Consider the following 11,230-nt stretch of genomic DNA (forward strand, 5'->3'; position numbering starts at 1 on the left):
GTCCTGCTCCACCGAGCGGACCCTGGACCGGAAGATTATCTTGGGGGCCTCCGAAGCAGAGAGCGAGGCTTGCTGGCCCTTCACCTTCTTGAGGTCCTCTGTGATATCCACCCCCATCGTCTGCAGCAGGAGCTGGTTCTGCATACTTTCCTGGAGCTGGGACAGTTTTCCCCGCCTCTGTCTCGCCTCCTGAACACCTTTGAGGATGAAGAACCTTTTGATATTCCCTTTTACTGTTTCCCACCAGTCCGCTGGGGACTCAAAGAGGGGCTTCACGGTTCTCCAACCTGCGTAGTCCATCTTGAGCTCCTCAATGTTTCCCGGGGTCAACAGCTTTGTGTTCAGCTTCCACGTTCCCTTACCAGCCTGTTGCTCGTCCTGTAGGTGACAGTCAGCCAGCAGGAGGCAGTGGTCAGAGCTTGACGTTGGTGGATCTGAAGTTCCATCTTCAAGATTGCTTTTAACAATAGGTGTCATCTCAGCTCAGATAATGCATTGGAGGTGTAAAGTTAAAGTCTGTCTGTGTCCCAATGTTAAGTCAGACTGATTATATTTCTAAAGTGGGAATTACAGAATCTTGCATGGATTTATGCAATTTTAGAACAAAATAAAATGTAATTCTGCAAGTACAAATTCACCCCACAATCTTATATGTGTGTGTACAGGGGAGATCGAGTGAGTGTATGCATGTGTGTGTGTGGGGGGGAGTGGGGTGTGTCTGTGTTGGGTGTAATGGGGCATACATCCGTGAGAGGGTGTGTGTGTGGGTGTGAATGTGAGTGTGTGTGTGAAAGAGGGAGAGAGAGACAGAGAGAGTGTATCGTTTAGTGGGGTCACCTGCAGTGTGACATGAATCCAAGATCTCAGTTGAGGCCATCCCCATGGGTACCAATCTTGGCTATCAGCCTCTGCTCAGCCACTTTGCTTTGTTGCCTGTTCCAAAGCCAGCCTTGGAGGATGGTCACCTGAAGGTCCAAGGCCAACTGCCCCAGACTACTGAAGTGTTCCCTGACTGGGTGGGAACACTCCTGCCTGGTGATTGTTGTGCGGTGTCCATTCATCCATTGCTGTAGACTCTGCTTGGTCTCGCCAATGTACTATGTCTCAGGGCATCCTTGCCTGCAGCGTTTGAGACAGACAACATTGGCAGAGTCACATGAGTAAAATATGAGATTGACAACTTTGGCAGAGTCACATGAATCCAACAGGTTTATTTGGAAACACTGGCTTTCCTTCTATAATTGCCATCCCTGATCTCATCTGGGGGAGAGCTTTGTTGACAACATGCTTCCAGCCCCAACAAGGAGTTTCTGAACAGCCACTGAGGTTGACTAGAGAAGCTGATTCGGTAAGCTAAACCAAGGGCATCATCGCAACAAATGACATCGGAAATGGGGCATGCCAATCAAGTGCTATCCGCAGAAGAGCTTCTAGATATGAGCCCATTCTGAACCAGGAGAACTGATGACAAGAACCTCAATGACTAGCTGTACTTTAAACTATGTTTCCCTCAATGGTGAGCTGAAACTCCCGAGACCCCAAAGTTTCAACCTTGCTAGCAGCAGGGGGAGGCGGGTGGTACCAGTCCATGGAGCCCCGATGTTAGGAAGTCTGCTTAAATTTTCTGTGATTAAAATTGTTGTTTAAGTTTGCACAGTGTTCTGTGTTTAATTTAATACTGTATTTAGTTACTGTCCTCTGTATAGTTGATTTTGTCAATTTCCTTCTCCATTGCATTGACCTTTATTTCTTGTGTTATACTTACCTTTTGTACAGTAAATTAACAGAGATTCTTTTGCCCTGAAACAGCTGTCTACTGCCTTCTTCGTTTCCCATTTCCTAAATAAGTCCAGCAGCGAAATCCAGGGATTGGGGGCAGAGCAGGTGGGGGTGTTAGTGGGGTGATTTGAACCACGTAAAAATCAGCAAATTACTGATTCCAAATTAGAACCATACAATTATTATCCATCTGCAGATTGCTAATTTTTAACACACATAACGAGAACTTCAAGTGAATTAAATTTGAAATTTAAGACATTTGTAAATCCAAAGGTAGTGATCATAATTTGTGAGACATGACATTCCTCAGCCTGAATTATTTCCCTGTCTCTAAAATGATTCTTCTGCAGATTTTTACCAGTACCTGTTGTGTATGTAATGCCTTTATAATTAAAAATTGATTTTTATTTTTTGTCTGGACATAGTGGGATTTCAAAAATATTTGAAGAAAAGAATAATTGATCATTGCATACAACAAGCACGTGGGCGGCACGGTGGCACAGTGGTTAGCACTGCTGCCTCACTAGAGACCCGGGTTCAATTCCCGACTCAGGCAACTGACTGTGTGGAGTTTGCACAGTCTCCCCGTGTCTGCGTGGGTTTCCTCCCACTGTCCAAAGATGTGCAGGTCAGGTGAATTGCCCGTAGTGTTGGGTAAATGTAGGGGAATGGGTGGGTTGCGCTTCGGTGGGTCGGTGTGGACTGGTTGGGACCGAAGGGCCTGTTTCCACACTGTAAGTAATCTAATCTAATCTAAAGCTACTTGGAAATGTAAATCCTTTTACTTTTTTTAAAAATTGCCTTCAAATAGTCCAAAGATGTGCAGGTCAGGCGAATTGGCCATGCTAAATTGCCCGTAGTGTTAGGAAAGGGTAAATGTGGAGTATGGGTGGGTTGCGCTTCGGCGGGTCGGTGTGGACTTGTTGGGCCGAAGGGTCTGTTTCCACACTGTAAGTAATCTAATCTAATCTAATCTAATCTAATCTAATAGAGTCAAAAACAAGTGACACACGAGTTATGCCTTGAGACTTACCACAATTTCTTCGTTACTTTGAACTGAACATGTTTTAGGAATCCTGAGAAATTTTGGGAAAAGAACTTCCCTAATTATAGAACAAGTGTAACCATCTACTATGCTCCTTCTCAGGATGTGGCCAACATTGGCAAAACAATACTTACTGTGCACTCCTAACAATGAAGTGATGTGATAGATGGCTTTGAATACCATAAAGAGTTCACTGTGTCTTGGAGGCATTTTATTGAGTCCAGCCTCAGTTGGTGGTTCCCTCCTGACATTGGTTAGATTTTCATCTCTAATCACCTAACCCTAATCCTACTGCAGGTCCCATGCCTACAAGTTATCAGATTTTCTTAACTCATGTTCAGTACATATGGTGAGATTTGATCCGTCAGTAGTTTAATCACTCTACTATAGTACATGCATTTATGATCACACACAATTACAGGATTGTTATGGTTCAGAAGGAAGCCATTTTGTCCATCATGCTTGCACCAATTTGTTAAAAAAGCATCATTATCTAGTGCCAATCTTCTGCTTTTTCCCATTCCGGTGCACACAATTTCTATCCAAATAGTCATCCAGTGCTCCCCCAAATGCCTCAATTGAACCTGCCCCCACATTTCCAGTGCATTTCATACCCTAATTATTTGCTGTGTGAAAATGTTTTTCTCTTGCATCACGCTTACTCCATTTGCCCATCAGTTTAAATCTATGCCCACTCATTCTTTATTTTGCAGGCCTGGGAGCAGCTTCTCCTTAACTACTCTCTCCAGCCCAGTCATGTTTTTGAAAACCTCTATTGAGTCTCATCTCAGCCTTCTGCTGTCCATGGAGAGCAGTTCCAACTTATTACTGAAGTTTCTCAGTCCTGGAACTATTCTTGTAAATCGCTTCTATACTGTCTCCAAAAGATTCACATCTTTCCTTTAATATGGGACCCACAACTGCATACAGTAATTCATCTGAAGTCTAACAAGTGTTTTAAATAAATTCAACATCACCTCTTTACTCTTGTACTCTACATCCCCATTAATAAAGCCAAGGATATTATATGCTTTATTAACTGCTCTCTTCATCTGCCCTACCACCTTCAATAATCTGAGCACATATGCAATCAAGGTTTTGTTTTGCTCCTGTACCTCCTTTGGATTTGTACCCCTTATTTTTAACTGCTTTCAAAGTGCTTTCTAGCAAAGTGCATCACCTCATTCTTCTCTATATTGAACCTCATCTGTCACCTACCCGCCCATTCCACCAACTAGTCAATGTCCTTTTGGATTTCCACACCGTCAACCTCACAATTTGCAATGCTTCCAACTTTTGTGTCATCTATAACCTTTTGAAACTATCACCTGCACACCAAGATTTGGTTCATTAATATATGTCTGGAAAAGCAAGTTTCCAATACTGACCACTAGAGAATTCCACTGCAAACCTTCCTTTAGCCTGAAAAATATTCATTGACCTTTGCTCTCTATTTCTTATCATTCAGCCAATTTTGTAGTCACGCTGCTGCAACCTCTTTTACACAGGGATCTACTATTTTCCTCACCAAGTTATTGATTGGCTCTGCATCAAAGGATACCACATCAACAGTGTTGCAATCATTGAGCTTTACTGTTACCACTTCAAAAACTCCAGCAAAGTTATTTAAAACCTATTTCCCCTTTAGAATTCTAAGCTGACTCTTTATAATCAACCTATCTTTTTCCATACAAATTCTAATTCTATGCCAAATAATTGTTTCTAAAAGCTTAGATGGCAAGGTGGGCTCAGTGGTTAGCATTGCTGTCTCACAACACCAGGAACGTGGATTCAATTCCACCCTTGGGTATGGAGTCGGTGTGGAGTTTGCATATTGTCCCCTAGTCTGCATGGGTGTGCCTTGGTATGTTCCCACACTTCAGCAGTAGGTGGATTGGCCAAGATAAATTGCCCATAATGTCCAGGCCTGAGCAGGCTAGGTGGATTAGCCTTGGGAAATACAGGGACAGGGTATTGGGGGAGGGTTTGGGTTGGATACTCCTTGAAAAGTCAGTGTGGACTGAATGGCCTGCTTCCACACTCTAGGGATGCTATGATTGATTCCCCACCACTGAAGTTAATCTGGCAAGTTTGTAATGTTTGGCTTATCTTTTGCAATGCTTCTTTAGCAACACAATTTGTTGCAATTCTCCAATCTTCTGGCACTACCCTAGAATCTAAGGGAGAATGAAAGATTACACCCAGACCCCTGTTATTTCTACCCCCACATCCTTCAAAATCCTTGGATGTATCTCATTTGGTCCCAGTGACTTGTCACTTTTCAGTACCAATAATCTGTCTCAGGCTTCTTCCTTATTAACTTTGAAAACTTCTAGTGACTGAGTTTCCTCCTTCCATGTAAAGATATCTAAAAAAATATTCATTTAACACCTCAGCTATGGCCCTTATTTCTGGGTGTAAAACTTTTTTTTAGTCTCTAATTGTCCCTACTCATAGAACATAGAACTGTACAGCATAGGAACCAGCCCTTTGGGCCACAGTGTTATGCCACACATCTCACCAATCCCTTCTGCCTGTCCTTGGTCCTTATCCCTCCATGCCTTTTTTATTTATGTATTTATCTAAAAGTCCCTTAAAAGTCCCTATTGTACCTGCTTCCATCATCACTGAGTTCCTGGCACCTACCACTCGCTGTATAAAACAAACTTGCCCCTCACATCTCCTTTGAACGTTCCCCCTCTCACTTTAAATGCATGGCCTCTAGTATTAGACAGTTCAACTCTGGGAAGAAGATTCTGTCTGTGAACCTCATCTATGCATCTCATAATTTTATAGACTTCTATCAAGTCTCTCCTCAGCCTCCGCCACTCTAGAGAGAACAACGCAAGTTTCTCTAGCCTCTCCTTATAGCTCATACCTTCTAATCTGGGCAGCATCTGGTAAACCTCTTCTGCATCCTGTTCAAGGCTTCCACATTCTTCCTGTAATGTGGCAGCTAGAATTGAATGCAATACTCTTCTGCTCTGTTTTTGCTTAGTTATAATCTGTTATGTCACTAACTTAGTCCACGTTTAATGACAGACCATCAACTTGAAAGTTTAACCTGATTCCTGTCTACGAAAGGCCTTTTGACCTGTTGGATTTTCCAGTATTTTCTGTTTGTTTTCTTATTATGGGATATCTTAGTTATCCTGTGAGGGCTTTTCAAATTGTGTAAATGGTCTTTCCATCTGTGTCTCACTAGTGATGGAAAAGATACAGAAATTCAACAACACAATCTTCACTTCTTCATCTTCTTTACATCTGAGGACTATGTGTTCCTGGGATCAAGGCGAGGAAAAATGGAAATGGTTTATAGATGTCCTTTTTTCATATTTCAATGTACAAAGCAATGTAACACATCTATCGCATGTGCTTGTTTTCCCAGCACTTTTAATGGCTAATTTTTTAAAATAAATTTCAGCAGCGTTCAGTTATTAATTTTTGTTTTTGGTTGCTATTAACCTATAATCTTTGGACACCTAAATGCAGATTATACTCAAAGAAATTATGTCTGTTGTAAGTTATCACAGTTTTTAAAAGTGTCCATGACTCCACATTTGTTTCAAGCCAAAACTTAATGTGCTCTTCCATTTTAAATGTTGAATTACTCAATTTGTTTTCTGCTTTTAGGCCAGTGGGGTCGATGTATTGGTGAAGATTGTGGTCCAAATGGAGTACAAAGTAGAACAGTGTGGTGTGTCCACATTGAAGGCTGGACAACACACCATTCCCACTGTAAGTATGAAGAGAGACCAGAAATTCAGAGAGACTGTTTCAAGGTGTGTGACTGGCATCAGGAACTTTTTGAGTGGGAATCCTCAAAATGGGGAGATTGTACACTTCATATTGCTTCAAATAAAGTTGAACCAAGGACCTCCAATTGTGTCACTGCCCAGCAGGGACTGCAGCATAGGAAAGTACACTGCGTACGAAAATCCAACCGATCGGTGGTGTTAGACGAGATTTGTGAATTCTTTACACCTAAGCCTGCCTCGGACCAAGCCTGCCTCATTCCCTGCCCACAAGACTGTGTTGTGTCGGAGTTCTCTATTTGGTCAGCCTGCAGCAAAGGTTGTGGGAAAGGATTACAACATCGTGTTCGTTCTGTATTATCACCTCCCTTGTATGGTGGTAATACCTGCCCATCTCTAACGGAAACTAGAAGCTGTGATATACAGATCTCCTGTTTGGTTGGGGAGGATGAGTTTCAGTACAGTCTAAAAGTAGGTCCTTGGAGTGACTGCAGACTGCCACACCAAAGACAAATCTGGCAAAATGGCAACACAGTACTGAACTTTAGTTTGCAATCGTCAGGAAAGAATCATGTGAAGCATCCAATCCACCAACATTCCAAGGCATGGGATGTAGAGATAGGATATCAAACAAGACATGTGCATTGTATGAGAAGCGATGGAAGGAACGCCATGCTAAGGTAACATCATTGTTCCAGGTTTTTGCCTGTTAACAAAGATTAGTCAGCGTTCTGTGGAATAAACAAATGCAGCAAGTTTTGAAGTATTACGCTAAATATTTTTACTCTTGCACCTTTCTAGCTGAATAAAGATTGAATCACTAACTGCAGTTTATTGCACTTCCATAACAGCATTCCAAACAATGAAGAGGGAGATTGTCACTATTTGAAAAATGAAACAAAAGTATGGAAGAGATGCAATAATTTGTATTTTATAGATGTTCTGGATTTTCATTTGGATAACCTGGTGCCCTTTTCAGCCCCTTGTAGAAATGGGTTACAAGGTGGGAGGGCTGACAAAATGGCAGATGAAGATTTCAAAAGGGGAGTCTGATGCCTCATCACTGCCATACCATAATATTTATCAACAGAGGGGAAGTTGGCAACTCAGATGCCAGCCTAGATACCAATTGACCCACTTTAGTGAACAATGAAGGACACATTCTCCTTCCATTGGCATTTTGCCTGTCTCGTTTGGGGGTGGAGAGAATGGGAGCCATACTACAAAGACACGCATGTGAAACTTGGTTGGGTTATAGAAGGTGTAGAGCGTGAGGGTGTGATCCTATTTTATGGAGACTCCATGACTCATGTTGAGATATCCCCAGATGCTGTGGCTGCCCTCACATGAAAATGCTTCTGGTATTCAATTCACATGCCCCCAGTTGGTGGGCCCTTGTATACCCCAGACTTTGATGTTGCCCTTTTATTGAGGTGTCTTTTCCCTGGGGTTGCAACCTCAGCACTATTGACTGCAAGAGGTGACCGTCTAATTGAAAAAAATATAAAATACTGTGGATGCTAGAAATCAGAAACAAAAACAGGAATTGCTGGAAAAACTTAGCAGGTCTGGCAACATCTGAAGAGAGACAGCAGACTTAATATTTTGAGTCCAGACCTTTCTTCAGAACTTCTTATTGGTTGACTGCTCTCGTTAATGGAACAATGGTACCAGCGGCTTTCTCTTAATTGATGCTGCCAGCAATATGCCAAAGTGGGCTCCACCACCTACATAGGAATTGCTTTCAGCATTGGCAATGAGGCCATTATCAACAAAATTCACCCCACAATAATACTTTTGTAGTCCTCATGCAGCATTGTGAAGCTTCTTTAAATAACAGTCGTAGCCACTTGTCCAATAATTCAAGTTAATTCAGTTTCTTAGAAAACTTGACACAATTAAATTAATAGGATAGAATCCCTACAGTTTGGAAACAGGCCCTTCAATCCAACAAGTCCACACCAACCATCCAAAGAGGTATCCACCCAGACCCAATCGCCTACCCTATACTTACCCCTGACTAATGTACCTAACCTATACATCCCTGAGCACATTGGACAATTTAGCATTGCCAATTCACCTAACCTGCACATCTTTGGATTGTGGGTGGAGACCGGAGCACCCGGGCATTGGTGGGCGGCACGGTGGCACAGTGGTTAGCACTGCTGCCTCACAGCGCCAGAGACCCAGGTTCAATTCCCGCCTCAGGCGACTGACTGTGTGGAGTTTGCACGTTCTCCCCGTGTCTGTGTGGGTTTCCTCCGGGTGCTCTGGTTTCCTCCCACAGTCCAAAGATGTGCAGGTCAGGTGAATTGGCCATGCTAAATTGCCCATAGTGTTAGGTAAGGGGTAAATGTAGGGTTATGGGTGGGTTGCGCTTCGGCGGGGCGGAGTGGACTTGTTGGGCCGAAGGGCCTGTTTCCACACTGTAAGTAATCTAATCTAATCTAATCACCCGGAGGAAACATAGACATGGGAAGAATGTGCAAACTCCATACAGCCAGTTGCCCGAGGCTGGAATCAAACCTGAGTCCCTCGCACTGTGAGACAGCAGTGCTAACCACTGAGTCACCATGCCGTTCCAAATTATTTTGTAAATAATTATTCCAGTCACATTTTTTGTGATAAAATTAACAACTTCAATGTGGTATCCAAAATAAACTTGATGCGAGAATAAATATACTGGATAACCCTGTCTTTGTTCCCACTAAGTCACAGCATGCACTGCTTTATAAGCCCAAGAGCATCAAAAGAATAATGCTTTGTCTCCTTGGAACTATGAGGTCTAATTATTGGTAAATAATTCAATTAAAGGTATACCTCTTTAGGACATCTTCAAATCAATTATAGTTTAAATGGTTCTTTGTCAACTGACAACATACTCAAAAAGTATGTACACTGTTAAATTGGGGTAGACATCATAAATGAATAACACACTATTGAATCATAAGCTAAAGAAAGCTGATATCTTTAGAATGACAGTTCTTAATTTCAATAACAATAAAGGCATCTGGGTGGGTATATGACTCGGAAGGGTTTAGAAGGACATGGGCAAAGTGCTGGCAAATGGGACTAGTTTAGGATTAGTTACATTAGTTGAGGATGGCTGGTCGACATGAACTAGTTGGACCGAAGGGTCTGTTTTTATGCTGTACATCTCTATGACTCTATAACTCTATGACGCTAATTGCAATATTTTTTACACATTTGTCCATTGTGAAAGTCCAAATAGATTATGATTTGGAGATGCCGGTGTTGGACTGGGGTGTACAAAGTTAAAAATCAAACAACACCAGGTTATAGTCCAACAGGTTTAATTGGAAGCACACTAGCTTTCGGAGCGACGCTCCTTCATCAAGTGATAGTGGAGGGCTCGATCGTAACACAGAATTTATAGCAAAAATTTACAGTGTGATGTAACTGAAATTATACATTGAAAAATTGATTGTCTTTTAAGCCTTTCATCTGTTAGAATACAGTGATAGTTTCACTTTCATGTGTAAATCACAAAACCTTTTTTTTAAAGTTGCATTCTCGGGTTAGTTGTTAACAATGGTTGGACAATATGTTGAAGGTTTTGGCCCCATGTGTTCTCTGTCTATGCCATGATGTTTAGATTGATTCTAATCGAAAAAGTGAGATAACAGAGTTTTACATAAATTCATGCAGTTTTTGAGCTCAGAGTTCTACATGAATGCATGCAGTTTTTGAGCAAAGTACAATGTAACCCTGCAAGTATAAATTCACCCCACAAATATATGTGTGCATGTGGGTCTTTGTCTGTCTGTGTGTGTGTGTGTTTGTCTGGGTTGGGGGTTGTGAGTGTTAGAAAGTGTATGTGTGTGTAGTGAGTGCAGAGTGTCTTAAGTCTGTGAGGGGGTGCATGTGTGAGTGTGGGAGTGTGTGTGTCTGTAAGGGTGCCTGTGTGTGCATCTGTGTGTATGTGTGTCCATGTGTATGTGTGTATAGGAGTGCCTGTTTGTAGTTTTGTCGCCTTGTCTGTTTGGTTTAATCAGTACAATTATGTGACATTGCCAAACAGACAAGGCGACAAAACTACACCACGTACATGCACGCCAAGAACAAAAAACTGGAGAAACTTGGCATTCTCACCAGTAATAGCAAAGCCCACCCTGGAACCACAATAGACAACATTATTACGCGGGGAAGTCTATTATCAATTTATCAGACCACACCCTTCGACCGGAAGAGATTGAAGTCCTGAGTAGGAGTCTCAACTTCTGCCCCACCACCAAAATGGACCCGTTGGTTTTGGCAACAGACACAGAGGAGTTCATCAGACGAATGAGACTCCGGGAATTCTTTCAAGGTGCTGGCAGTGATCTCACTGAGCCCACTGATGAACTGGAACAGTCATCACAGGGATCTGTAGAGGAGCGACCAAAGAAGGTGTCAACATGGACCCCACCGGAGGGCCGCTGCCCTGGGCTTGACATGTATGCTCAAACCGTCAGGGAATATACAAATGCCAGATTCATCAGCCGTACCCACAAGATAGAGCAAAACATCACCCGTTCACAGAGCAATGCCATCCAGGCTCTCAAAACCAATCACAGCATTGTCATCAAACCAGCAGATAAAGGAGGAGCCATTGTCATTCAGAATAGAACAGATTACTGCAAGGAAGTGT

At 42.4% G+C, this 11,230-nt stretch overlaps 1 protein-coding gene across 1 annotated transcript in view; it reads left to right on the top strand.

The window, feature by feature from the left end:
• Positions 1-11,230, top strand: part of thsd7ba (thrombospondin, type I, domain containing 7Ba) — a 901,507-nt gene that overhangs the window by 320,742 nt on the left and 569,535 nt on the right. The window contains exon 5 of the mRNA XM_043694069.1: positions 6,458-7,259. Within this exon, the coding sequence (XP_043550004.1) occupies positions 6,458-7,259 (802 nt within the window). The remainder of the gene's footprint in view (positions 1-6,457; positions 7,260-11,230) is intronic.

Source organism: Chiloscyllium plagiosum, chromosome 7 (assembly GCF_004010195.1).
Source record: "Chiloscyllium plagiosum isolate BGI_BamShark_2017 chromosome 7, ASM401019v2, whole genome shotgun sequence".
In the NCBI taxonomy this organism is placed as follows: Eukaryota; Metazoa; Chordata; class Chondrichthyes; order Orectolobiformes; family Hemiscylliidae; genus Chiloscyllium; species Chiloscyllium plagiosum.